At 42.0% G+C, this 14,473-nt stretch overlaps 1 protein-coding gene across 1 annotated transcript; it reads left to right on the top strand.

Annotated features, from left to right (window-relative positions):
- Positions 1-2,796: 2,796 nt before the first annotated feature.
- LOC116399707 (transcription factor 24) lies at positions 2,797-7,425 on the top strand. The gene is given in 5 exon segments (XM_075447403.1): positions 2,797-3,148; positions 3,150-3,347; positions 4,102-4,248; positions 5,041-5,205; positions 6,241-7,425. Coding segments are annotated over 5 exon segments (699 nt in total). The 5' UTR covers positions 2,797-3,097; the 3' UTR covers positions 6,379-7,425.
- The last annotated feature ends 7,048 nt before the right edge of the window (positions 7,426-14,473 follow it).

Raw genomic sequence — 14,473 nt, 5'->3', positions numbered from 1 at the left:
TGACTGAACTATTTTCGTTCTATTTTATCATTATTATTTGACAGACGCCCCCCTCTTCACTTAAAAGGGTCAAACCCACTACAAGCTGATCCACAGCTGACCGTGAGTGTCCGTAGCAGACGTTTGATTCAAGATCAGGGCCCCCAGACCACCCCCCCCTTCTAATATGTGTCCCCACCAATGTTGAAACCAAACCTATAGGCCCGTAGGCCCTTGCTCAGAACGTCCCTCAGCCTTGTAGTATTGAACAGTTTAAAAGCAGCTGCAGATGGTGGAGGTCGGGGCGGCACTCGTTGTTATTGTGTTGACAGCCTGGACAAGGTGCCAGACATTCCTCTAACTGATAACACCAAACCTCTGAGCGTGAAGATGCTGCCACGTTATCGCCTTAAACCTCTGAGTCATGCTTGATTTTACTCTATTCATGTCAGACGTATTCCAAACTCATTTTAGTAGTTTAAAGGCATTCATGTCTTTAATGTGGTCCCTATCTTATTGATTTATTTACGATGACTAGACAGACTGGAAGCGCTGCTTACTGTGTATTCAAGGATCATTTATTGTCATCTTGCTACACAGGGTTGCTCAACGATGTAAATGTGTTTATATTATGCATATATATATACGTGTATATCTATATTGATGTAAGCCTCTGTCAAAGTTTTGACTTTGAAGGCCTTCAAAAGATTGCACTTTGATATGAATGCATGGCGACTGTGGCTCAGTGGTAGAGCAGGGGCGTCATGCATTTAGAGGATCGGCGGTTTGATCCCCGGTTCCGCTGTAGTCCATGACGATGTTTCCTTGGGCCAGACACTTAACCTTAAACTGGATATGAATGGTTAGTTAGTCCTGATGGTAGCTCCTACCGTCAGTGTATGAATGGGTGAATGGTGACATGTCTGCCATTTACCATGGTAACCTAACATGAGAATAACAATTAGTCTGAAGATGATATATTTAGAAAAATGTTTTCACCACATGTACAGTATAACTGCTAATGTCTGCAATAACATTTTAATTTACAGTAAAATACAATCAGAACTTTCCTTTTTTTAAACTTTACAATCTAAAATAAATTGCTGTGTGTGCTACCATTTGAAGATGAGCAGAATGACATGTAGCGTCTCGGACACTACATGTCCAGATAGACCAGATAGAATTGACACTATAGTGTACTGTCCTTCATAAGAACAGTGAGGCCTCCACAGAGCTCCACTGGCAAAGGCACCTTGTGTCATGTGTGTTTGCTTCATTCACAATTCACTGTGTTTTTTGATTAACTCCCAGAGCTCATTCTGTAAAGGAGGTTAAGAAACCCAGTCCTATTGTGAAAAAGACAGACAGCTGAACAGCTGATTCTGGTTCAAGCCATTCCTCAAACATCCAAGCCTGGTTTTAACAATCAAGAAGCACAGATAATTAACTCACAAGATGATGGACACTTAAAGAGACAGCTGTGATGGTCACAGCACACAGTACAGAGTGGGTCTTACCACTTTAAATGGTAGATAGATAAATGTGCGTTCGGGTGTCGCTTCAGCTGTTTTTATATTCAAACTAGAATTGCCGCATCATGGTTGGTTGCCTTCGTCAACCGGTCAAGTTGCAGTTTACGTCCATGTCTGTCCAAAAATGTCTTCACTTCATCATTTTATCCTATCAGACATTTGGACAAATTTGGCGTTATTTCGGACAGACATACAAGAAGAAAAACAACAATGGGGGGGGGGGGGGGGATGGCAGATTGTCAAACTGGCCAGCATCTTGGTTGAGAATTAAAAACTAAAGTTAACTTGTCTGACAGCAAGTTAGCTTTGGGGCATCAGTTGCCATAGTAAGAGACATGGACCTCCATTGAACCTGACTTGTGGAACAGGGGCAGGTGATCTTGGATTTCACAGATGGGCTTCTCTGTATTTGTTCTCCTTTCTGGAATACGACCCTGAAGTTATTCTACATTTGCCCAGAACGCTTTTTAGCAAGTTCTGATCTGTATCACACACGTCACTCACATAATGGGGTTCATGACATTCAAAATTGCTGCTCAAGTGAATGCGATTTTGTGTGGGAATTCAGTTGTTTTTACGGTTGTCCATCCGTCCCTTCTGAGAAACGCTTTGAGAGAATTTCTTCAAATTTGTCCACTTGGACTCAAGGGTGAACTGAAGATCACTGTGACCTCACAAAACATGTTTTTTGGCCATAACTCAAGAATGAATACGCTAATTATATCAATTTCACACGAACGTCTAAAAGGATAAAATGATGAATGACATGTTGGACAGACATGGATGTAAAACTGCAACTGTAGTTCTACTTTCTGTCCTCCTCATCCTCATCATCACAACGAGGCAGATAAGATGCCGGGATGCCCCGACTGTCCTGAACCAACCAAAGAACTCTTCCGCCTCTCTTTGGTAATGTTCAATGTCGCACTGCCCCCGAGCTTCCAGTCCCACCCCTGACCAGTTGTTACAGTTGTTAGCAGAGCTTTTCAGTTTCCCAAGACCCCCCCCCCCCCTCAGTGCCCTGGCTCGGGACACCCTTTCCCAGTGCTGCACTCCCCCGGGCCTGACTGACTGCCCGCCTGCTCCTCTTGGCAGCCAAACAGCCAGGGGAGGATCAGGATGACCGGGGCGGCTGAGATAAGGACCACATGAAGTTCCCCACGTTACCTCACCCGATAAGGAAACAAGCAGAGACAGAGGGAGAGGCAGAGAGAGAGAGAGAGAGAGAGAGAGAGAGAGGGAGAGGGAGGGAGAGGGAGGGGGGTCAGACTGGGAGGATGGTGATGCGCAGAGAGGCAGATGGGGATTGTGGGGTTTTTTGTGGGTTTTTTAGGGGAACCCACAGAGGAGAGGAGCTTGGAGATGCTTGAGCAGAGTAGCCGGGATAAAATGAGCACAGAATAGAATGTCTGAGATCAGATGAGTGATTTGATGTTCAGCCAGTATTTATATCTCCATTTAAAATGCTTCGATGGAAAGATGACCTCAGGCTCTGTGTCCTGTAGTTTCCTACTTCCCAAAAGCACTGAGTGGATGATATTTTCACGACCATCTCCAACGCGGGAAAGCAAACTTCCATCCAGCCAATGAAAACAGACGGGACAGAAGTGAATTAAGGTCTTCAGGAGAGTCCGCTACAGCGCCCCGGTGGCACCCATGGCGCTGAGTCCCCTGCAAGGTCTCATGGCGGTGGCGGCGAACCATCAGCTGGTCTCCAGCTCCGCAGCCGAGCCACAGAGGCAGCAGCAGCAGCAGGAGGCCCGTGCGGCCGGCGGCCCGGCATCCCTGCACGGACACAGGCAGAGCACACGCAGCAGCCGGGCGCCCAGGAAGTGGGTGAGTCTGACAGCAATTAATAATACTTAATTCATAATAAAACAGGGAAAATGCCATCGGTGCCACCTTGTATTTTTCTTCTATATTTTGGTTAATATATTTTTGCAATACTTGCTTTCATTTTTAAACTGAAAATATATTCAAAATATTCTTAAAAACCTTGTTTATGTTATGCATCAATACGGCAAAGTAATTGTCTTGTATGTGAAAACCTACTTGGCAATAAAGCTAATTTGGATTCTGATAATCTCACACAGTGTAGATTAATTCCGAACACTAATGCACCTAATAGCTAGTAAAAAACAAGTTATCCAGTTTCTTCATAATTCCAAAACGTTTCTCTCAATACCAGCTAGTAGATGTCCGTTTGGTAAATGTGTATGTAGTACTAGTAAATAACTCTCTCTGTCCTAAAACTCAAATGAAAAAGTGACACCGATGAACGAAGGTTGAAACATTAACTGATAATCTTGAATAGAAAATTACAGATGTTACTGTATGCATAGAATACAGACTGCAATAGGAAGTTATATTGTAAAATGAACCAATTAACAGAATGTAACAGTTTTATTTTATCAAAGTAAGTAGAAGGAGCATTTTAAATTTGCTACAGTGTAAAATAAATTTAATTAACTCTAATGTCTCAATGTTTCAATATTATCTAACTTCCCCATTTGGACAAAACAATCCAAGCCTGTTTAATGTAATATGATTTGATTTCAGTGCCAGGCTCTAAACACGTCCTCTGCTGCAGATGCAGTCCATGTGTGGGTCCAGGTCTGGTTCTGGTTGTGAGTCTGTGGTCCAGTGCAGTACACTGAGGGGTCAGCACTCCCCAGAAAATGCAGCGCGGGAGAGGAGCCGCGTACGCAACCTACGACAGGCCTTCCACAGCCTGCAGGTACTTTCTTCAGTTCCCCACCTGATCAGTGCAAAACATGTATTTGGTAGAAAAAAAAACCCGCCTGCATGAAGAGGTACAGTACAACCTAACCGCTAACGACAGAGGGTGTCGGGGACATTTGACATCATCACGCCGAACACATCCAGCTTAGCGGGGGTGACGTTGGAAGTCATGTGACCATGGTGTGGTTTGTTTTATAGCCTAACGTGAGCTTTTTTGCTTCTGCCAATTGCATTCGTGCTTCAAAAAGTGTTTAGATTATCGTGCTGGACAAAATGTGTAAGTATCATAAACGTGTGTTTGCCCCAGAGCTTATTGATAATAGGAATATTGAAAATATAATGTGAATTTTCCAAATTACATTTTTTTAACTGACTGAAGTGGATAAAAGAATACTGCTGTATATGCTGTTTTGGACGGAAACCTGACCGCGTCACACTGACAAATCATGTAAGCAAGAGTCATGTTAAATACCCAGTTTCCAAAAGCTAAATGTACAGGTTACTCAGTTCTCATCATCTCGTTTGCTCTTGTCAGGCAGCGTGGACAATGGACGCGCCTTTTTCTCCCAGCAAAGGCCTTCTTAATGTCTAAAGTGCGTCCTGTAGCCTACCCTGTGCCCTACGTCTGTCAAATAAAATCTATTTAAAATAAAATAATCTCTTGAAAACTTAATCCATCTTGCCACCCCTCCATTTTCAGTTCACTCAGTTAAAGATGGAACTAAAAAGTTAAAGGTCTCACTCTCAGATTTGATAAGCTCGTCCACCCTCCTTCCTCTGTCCTCAGGCTGCTCTGCCCTCAGTCCCACCAGACACCAAGCTGTCCAAGCTGGATGTTCTGGTTCTGGCCACTAACTACATCGCTCACCTGACAGAGACACTGGACCAGGGAGCGATGCTGGCCGAGCGCACCCTGCCCTCCAGGCCAGGCGGATACCTGCATCCTGTTAAGGTGAGGACAGGAAACAACAACGCACTGCTTGTCATGCTGAGTTACACTGACTGTCAGACATACACAGGACATGACCTGCTGGAGACGATTATCACCCTATGTGACCGTTAGGTGAGCCTATCTCACTTTGGGGGCCCTATCAACCAGAAAGATTGGTTAAAGATTGAAGCAAAGACACAATTAAAGTTGTAATATTATGACTACGGAAAAAAGCAAGCTAACCAGCAATTTTTCGCTGAGCTGAGGTTTTGTCTGTCCTAATGAGCACATGAGAAGTACTTCAGCAAGTAGACAGTCTGGAGTTGTAGGACATTGATCTGCTTTCCTCTCCCGTGACGGTTCCTTAACTTGGTTTATTTTGTGTTCCCAGCTTCGATGCCTTTGTCTGGCTTGCAGTCTATGCTTATGCTACCAAGAAGCTTCCTTCGTTTTGTGTCCATTTGTTTTTAGTTTGCAGACAAAAAGGGTCAAGGGTTAGAGTTCCTCTTCTTCTTTTTACCGCCACCTTCTGGATTGTAGGGGGTTTGAAGTCCACAACATGACGTCACACTAAATGGGCCATTTAAGTGACACTCCCACGGCGCAGCACCACCCTGCCCTGAGCGCTGCAACGCCCCATTCTGGTGTGAATGCAGCGTATGGTTGGGCAGCCAATGTGCAGCCTGAGACGTTAAACTCGGGCCTGAATAGCATATTTTTGAATTTATCCAGATGAGTTTTGACCATAGACTGTAAAAAGTGTGGACATAGTCTCCATGACGTCGCACGTTTCTGGATTGCAATTGTGAAGGTCAAAGTGGGTGTTACTGCTGTCACCATCTTGGCAGTGACGACACAACTAAACTAATGGCTAATCGTTATCATGAACGGGGCCAATAGCCACCAAAACCGTTTTTGTTCCAGCTTTTGTAAACATGGTTATTTCCACTGTAAAGTTGTGTATTTTAATATGAGTGTTTATGGGGATTGGCTCGAGTATGGAGCCACTGAAGAACTGCATGAGGAGCTAACCCAGTGCGCTGTCTCCCTCCTCAGAAGTGGCCCATGCGTTCCCTGCTCTACTGCGGCAGCGTGGGAGAGCTGCTGTCAGGAGTCCAAGCCAATCAGATGCCTCCACCTGGACGGGACGTGACACAGCTGCTGACCCCCACCTTGGAAGCAGAAAAAGAGTGATAGCGCGGGACATAACTTTCCCCCTGTTTCTTACCGCCAATGTTAGCTAGCCATGTAGCCGCCATGGACAGCAGGAGAAGAATATTCATCTGGAGACAGTGATCGGTTACGAGAAGAAGCTGTTTTCAAAGTTACGGCTCGGTGACATAGTTGCTGAAGTTTAATTTCAGCAAAGCAGAAACTTCAAATTTTAGCCACCAAAAGTAAAAAGTGAGGCAAACATTTTAATATTTTGGATAGAGATGAAAATAATAAAGGTGCAGTTTTTGGTTTATCTAACAATGAAGGACAGGGTTTAAATCAACATGCAGCTCTAGCAGTCAATACGTTTTGAAAGTCAAGTTGCCTGCGTTTGTTTTTTTCATTTCATATTTTCCTTCAAAAACCAGTTACATATCATCGTAAAAACAGCTTCTTTGGTTACTGTGACTAGTTTGTTGTGTGTATCCACAAAGGCCTTGAAAGTTGTTTTTTCCACCAGGGATCACGTGCACACACACACACACACACACACACACACACACACAGGTACACATGTTAATGCACAAAGCACAGAGAGGTTTAGATTCACTCTTGTTGATAATATTCATTTTTAATTCATCATTATCTGAGCTTCAGACAGGAACGGATTTAATGCGATGAAATGAAAAAGCTGCTTCACTTGACTAACAACGCCACAAATCACCACGCAGAGGAACAGCGTGCAGCCTATTATCTTGATTTAAAGGTTGCACAGTGTTTTATTTTTTCAGATATTACTTTTGCTGCCAGGAAGAGTTCGGTCACTTAAGGAAATATAAAATGTATTTTTGTGAGGGTCTAGGCCTTTTTTATTTAGATGTTTGCGGTATCTCGTGAAGTCTGTGAGCGTGTGTGTGTGTGTGTGTGCGTGTGTGGGAGTGAAAGGATGGACAGACAGATGGGCAGTGAGGGAGGGATTGTTGTGGGAACACAGCTGCTGTCTGATCACTTCATATCTCCGCAGTAATGACCACTTAGTTCTCATTACAACCCTGCCACAGAATGTAACCTTCTACGTTTGAGTAAAACACCATCTACAATAACAAGCTTGTGTGCATTTGTTATTTCTTACAAAGTGACAAACGCAGTACGTTTTAAACCGCAGCGGGCAGAGTGAAAACATTATAGCTAGAAATGAAAATGAACATCAGAAATGCCACAGAGCCCAGATCGTTTTAGATCAAAGTTTTGTGGACTGATAGATAATTAAAAGCCTAAAGTCCAAATGGTTGGCTACATATTTTAACTATATTCTGCTTTCTTAAGTAGTTGTGAAACCATCATTTTTTTTCTTTTCTTCAAAGAACCTCCTCTAGTTTGTTCTTGTTTTCTTTGGCTGCATGCACCTGGCACTATTTACTGATCATAAAAGAACCCAGTACACATAAAACCCACAGACACCATGTATCTCAGTACAGTATAGTACAGTGGTTCTTCACAGTACTTGTACTTTCTGTATCTCAACTCATAATTTAAGTACCTTATTTGTTTTGCTGTATGATTACACAGTAATTGCAGAAATGAGAGCTCAGAACTGAAATCCAGTCCAATAACTCATGCAGATATGTTTGTAGCGTTGACAGAAGAGACCAGACCAACTGAAATCCTCTCCTCCTTGAACAAGATGGGCTCAGCTCCACGAGCAACAGCCCAGCGTTCAAGGCTATCTCTATAAATCTGTCCAGAGGGGGGCCGTGTGTGGCGATGACTAATTTGGAGCTGCTGGATTCTAAATACTAAGGCAGAGGTTAGAGAAGGACGGTTTGGTAAAGCAGCTCTGCAACAGAGACAGACGGACATAAGCAGAGAAAAGGTTTATAAAATGATAAAATATATCAAAGGTTTCTCAATTACAGTCAAACAATCACAAACACCTCAATCACTTCAACTCCTTTCAGTGCTTCAACTTCAGTTGAATCTACAACTTCACTTAGTACACGTTACATTGACACTTCAACTTCAATGCTTTCACTTAATCTGCAACGTTTTTGCAGCACTCCCACTGTTAATGTTATTTCAACTTCTTTCACGATTTCAACTATTTCCAATGTCAAACTGCACATTTTATTTAAAAAAATGAATTCAGAAATTCCGACAACTTCCCCTGCGGTTCCCGCCTATTGCTTACAGTGCTTACACTTCATCTGAAACATCTTCCTTCTCTTTATACATTGAAGTGGAACACATTTATTCTAGGACACCTCAACCTCAATTAATCACCTTTATCGCAACAAATTCGACTTCTTTCAGCACTTTCACTTCAGCAGACACTTGAGCTTCAGTCAGCACCTCCACTCAACTGCCACTTCAGCTTCTGTCATTTCAACTCAGTACTGACTCCTCAAACCCTTGCAGGTCTTCACTTAAAAAACAAAAAATATAACCAAAATGCAGCTTTTCTAACTCCCACAATGTCTCATTCACAATTTGACTCCAGGTACTCCACTTAAACCATTGCAGCTCTATTAATCACCGATTAACTTCAACTCCTTTCAGCGCTTTACCTTCAGTTGAATCCTAAACTCCTTTCAGCGCTTTTGCTTGAACTTCACGCGGTGCCGTCACTTTAATTGACACTTTCAGTGCTTACACTTGAACTGAAACTATCGTGACTGCCACTTACACTACTTTCAGTATTTCAACTATTTCATTTGTTTCAACTGCAAATTTCTTTCAGTGAATTTAGCTCAATTAAATGGAAACAAAATGCCCTATTGCACTGATGCACAAAAACACTATGAATATAGTGGCAGATATTTGAATCATTTAATTCAAATATCATTTCAATTGAATACACTTTTTTATTCTTTTATTGAATAATATTATTATATCAGAACCGTTGCAGGTGCACCAAAGGGAGCATCTGTAACTGCAGGCCCTGTGGCTCCCTTGTATGTGTGTGTTATTGCTCATGTCATGCTTCCATGTAAAGAGCTATTTATGCCACTGGAACACATTCAAGAAAGCGTGTATCCAAAGTGTCTGCCCCCTCATCCCCGTCGTGATGGGAGATAATCAGCATATTTTCTCTATCTCCTGCTCATTATGGCCGGGACACGCTGATTACAGGCTGGATTTATGGAGCTCTGAGGCTGACTCTCTCCCCCCCCGCTTTGGCCCGCGGGCCTCTGCTGGAACTGTAGAAGTCAAGACAGAGGATGACAGCGGGGAGGAGGATGAAGAGGGGAGGGTGGAGGAGAAGAGAGAGAGAGAGAGACAGGAGTTGGACTGTGGAGAAAATAAATATTGAGAGAATAGGAAAGAATGGAAGGAGATGACAACAGGGGGAAGATGAGGGAGGAAGAGTCAGTGGAGTAAAGGAAAAATGTGTGTGTGTGTGTGGGGCTTTCATTTGTTATTGATAAATCATATTTGATGCTTGTAAGAGTACACTTGGCTAAACATTCTAACACATTTCAAACAACATTTATCCACTTCTATTCTTTTTTATTGAGGTTGCCTTGTTGGCAAAAGGTCAGAGCTGGCTCAGTGTGACATTTCAGTAAGTAAGAGGAGCATTAGAGGTGCACTGTGTAATGCAGAAAGCCACATCCAAAGAAACACGGGGCAGCGTTTCAACTCTTCTACTGGATCCATACAATCTACATTCACAGTCATCAGTCACAGAAGGGAATGACTCATGTTGTGGTTTGGTCCTCCTTGCTGACGGGCGACTGCTTTGCCAGGAGGGGAGTGTGATGACTCTGGGGAAACGAAGCTTCAGTTGCCGGCTGTGGTGGTATAGCCCGTATGTAAGAAGTGGACGTAGTCATGGTGACGTCACCCATTGGTTTGTGGACTGACACGTTGAAGCCTCGAGTTCGGCGATTTCGACGTCGCCAACTTGCATTACGGCCGTGGCCATGTTGGTTTTTTTTGCAATCAATGAAAAGAAGTTACTATATTTGGAATGCGGAGGAGGGACGCAGAGACACCGTCTACGTCTCTGGTAGTGATAGAGACCTGTCAATCACACTAAGCCCGCCCTAAAGCATAATCTATTTGACTATAAATGGAGCATAATTTACTAAATAAACATCATGTTGTATTGAAGAAGACTTGAAACTAGAGATTGAGACCATAAACTCATGTTTACAATGTTTACAGAGGTAATAAATCAAGAGAGAGGTAGTCATTTTATTATAGACTTCTGTACAATCGGACTTATATCGGACTTATTTTGAGGAGTCGCCCCCTCCTGGTCAGTAGAGAGAATGCACGTTTTAAGACGCTTCCGCATTGGCTTCACTCTGCAGAACAGGAGGTTGCCGCCTGGTGGCCGGTCAGATTTGGTTTGTAATAAAACCCAATGCCGGGAGAGACAGTGGGCTGGTGGAGCAGTAGGTTTAACCTGTGTAACGGCAAATACAGCTGATCTGGCAGGTTGATCAGACCTCTGGAGCTGGAAGTCTCATACATACGTCATCACCTATGGAAGTTTTTATCGGAGACGATCCACAAATGTGCACCAAGATCAACAAATATTTCACTGATCCAGAAGCATGTGTTTGTATTCTTTATTTCTGTGGTGTAAAGTCACATCTAGAAAAATACAGAGCGGTTTGACAGCAGTGACAGGACCAAAATTGTGGAACTGACAAATAGATGTCAAACTCCATTCAAGTTGTTGAAAAGTGGAAACAGCAGCTAATGCGGTATGTTTCACAGATTCATTGTTTGTATTAATAACTGTTGACTATCCAAATGTTGGGGGAGACATTTCTTTATGTTCATGACAAAACATAAAACGTATGGAAGGGACATAAAACATGTTGTCTTCAGTCTAGTTGGTCGGTTTATTTTATGCTCCTTTGTTCAGATTTATTTAGTAGTTTTGTGTTTTTTTTTACTAGAATTAAATACTCCTAAATAATCACCAATAATGCCAATATAATGAGTTTACTGGTGAATCATGCTGCCGTGTGTAAACATCCTCTGAAAGATCATCTCTCCCACAACAGTTAGCGTCCATGAATATGTTACAAACGTCAATATTAGTGCTGAGAGCTTTCTGTCTCAAGCTGCAGCACGAGACACACTTTTGTAACAACATGGCTGTACCTCTGGAGCCACCCTCAGGCCTGGTGTGTAATATTGTCTCCTCAACACCAGCATGAGTATAGACGTTTGGATTGATTGTGTGTGGTGAAAGATACATTTCTGTTGGTCTTTCAAACCCAGAGTAATGCATGATTACTTCATGAAATAGCATGAAATTATTACACAAAACTAATAAGGATTTATGTGACAGATGTGGTAGCAGAATAGGTGCCTTTTAAATGCATCAAAAGTGTTTATAATCCGTCCAATGTGTCGTCTTATTTCCCAGAACTCAAGGATACGTGGAAATGCTTCAAATTGTATACGAATTGTATAAGAATCCATTCTTTGTTCTACAGAGTAATCCAGCTGACTCTGTGTAATCCGCTTGTTTAAAGAGGCGATGTAGTTGTAGCAGCTGCTTTAGCAACAATGCATTTTATGACTAGCTTCACATAACTCAACATCACCGACGTTAGGTGTCACACTGCATGTTAGTGTTTTATTGAATGCAACGCAAAACCATTGAAGTTGAATATGAGGGGAACCCCCGGATTCCCAAAGACACAAGCTGCCCTAAAACCAGCACTACAAAGGTGTGTACTCTTTGTGTTATGTGAGAATGTACTCGTTGACTGTTGTAGACTTGCAGACTAAATCATTTCAACATCTTCTAAATGAATGTGTAAGATATTTATAGTCTCGAAAACACTTGTAAGTTTCATCTTTTTGGACTATTCAAAAAAAGTTAGTTCTAAGAATTTTCTTTCTCTCTTTTGCTTAAGACTTGTTTGGGTGTGGTACAGGTGGACACAAGCTATGGATGACAGAATATGACTTAAGTTAAATAAATAAATGCATTAAAACATATATAAATAAATACAGAAATAAATGTATTTATTTATTGATGTTATTTTTCGTCCTCATAACAAACAGGACACTGCTGCTGAGGTCAATTAGTCAAAATATAGTACGTTCAAAACCAGAAGTCATAGTATAATACCTAGAAAAATATATTAAAAAGTAATCCTATAGTATGTCAACCAAGTCATAGAATTTGAAACAAATGGCACAAGTCAGAGTATGTAGTGTGTCAGAAAAGTCATTTTGTATATTAAAAAAAAGTCAAAGTATAGTATGTTGAAAAAAATCCTAGAAACGTAGTAGTATAGTAGGTTGAAAAGTCATACAATAGTCACAGTACCAGAAGTCTTAAATAGTCAAAAGTATTAGTTTAGTGGTTTGCAAAGTAAAAATAAAACTTCAAAGTATCGTCTGCCGAAAAGAGTCATGTATACATCACAGTCACATAATCCAAACTATAGTATGTTTAGAAAAAGTCATTAAAAAGTCGTAGTACATTATGTCTAAAAAGTGAAAGAGAAGTCATACTATAGTGTGTGATAAAAAAGATAAACATTATAGGATGTCAAAAAGTTACACATGAAAAATCATCTTTTTCGTGACCTTTCTTTTGACTTACTATACAACGATGTTTTTATAATTTTTTTCAACGTAATATACAAACTATAGTAAGTCTAAAAAGTCCAAAAGTAACCATTTATTGAAAAAAAAAGACGTAGTATAGTTCGTCAGAAAAGTCAAAGTATACTGTGAGGTAAAAAGTCAAACTGTATGTCTACATGTGCTACATAAAGATCGGGGACAGAATGACTAAAGTCACAGTATAGTACGTTGTAAAAAGCTCTTACAGTGGGTACGGAAAGTATTCAGACCCTTTTAAATTTTTCACTCTTTGTTTCATTGCAGCCATTTGTTAAAATCAAAAAAATTCATTTTATTTCTCATTAATGTACACTCAGCACCCCATCTTGGCAGAAAAAAACAGAAATGTAGAAATTTTTGCAAATTTATTAAAAAAGAAAAACTGAAATATCACATGGTCATAAGTACTCAGACCCTTTGCTCAGTATTGAGTAGAAGCACCCTTTTGAGCTAGTACAGCCATGAGTCTTCTTGGGAATGATGCAACAAGTTTTTCACACCTGGATTTGGGGATCCTCTGCTATTCTTCCTTGCAGATCCTCTCCAGTTCCGTCAGGTTGGATGGTGAACGTTGGTGGACAGCCATTTTCAGGTCTCTCCAGAGATGCTCAATTGGGTTTAGGTCAGGGCTCTGGCTGGGCCAGTCAAGAATCGTCACAGAGTTGTTCCGAAGCCACTCCTTTGTTATTTTAGCTGTGTGCTTGGGGTCATTGTCTTGTTGGAAGGTGAACCTTCGGCCCAGTCTGAGGTCCAGAGCACTCTGGAAGAGGTTTTCTTCCAGGATATCTCTGTACTTGGCCGCATTCATCTTTCCTTCAATTGCAACCAGTCGTCCTGTCCCTGCAGCTAGGAAACACCCCCATAGCATGATGCTGCCACCACCATGTTTCACTGTTGGGATTGTATTGGGCAGGTGATGAGCAGTGCCTGGTTTTCTCCACACATACCGCTTAGAATTAACGCCAAAAAGTTCAATCTTGGTCTCATCAGACCAGAGAATCTTATTTCTCATAGTCTGGGAGTCCATGTGTTTTTTGGCAAACTCTATGCGGGCTTTCATATGTCTTGCACTGAGGAGAGGCTTCCGTCGGGCCACTCTGCCATAAAGCCCCGACTGGTGGAGGGCTGCAGTGATAGTTGACTTTGTGGAACTTTCTCCCATCTCCCTACTGCATCTCTGGAGCTCAGCCACAGTGATCTTTGGGTTCTTCTTTACCTCTCTCACCAAGGCTCTTCTTCCACGATTGCTCAGTTTGGCTGGACGGCCAGGTCTAGGAAGAGTTCTGGTCGTCCCAAACTTCTTCCATTTAAGGATTATGGAGGCCACTGTGCTCTTAGGAACCTTGAGTGCTGCAGAAATTCTTTTGTAACCTTGGCCAGATCTGTGCCTTGCCACAATTCTGTCTCTGAGCTCCTTGGGCAGTTCCTTCGACCTCATGATTCTCATTTGCTATGACATGCACTGTGAGCTGTAAGGTCTTATATAGACAGGTGTGTGCCTTTCCTAATCAAGTCCAATCAGTTTAAT

Source organism: Anarrhichthys ocellatus, unplaced genomic scaffold (genome assembly GCF_004355925.1).
Source record: "Anarrhichthys ocellatus isolate YVR2014 unplaced genomic scaffold, GSC_Weel_1.0 scaffold125, whole genome shotgun sequence".
Lineage (NCBI taxonomy): Eukaryota > Metazoa > Chordata > Actinopteri > Perciformes > Anarhichadidae > Anarrhichthys > Anarrhichthys ocellatus.
Note: the sequence above shows the minus strand (reverse complement) of the source record. Positions and strands in the feature narration are given on the sequence as shown.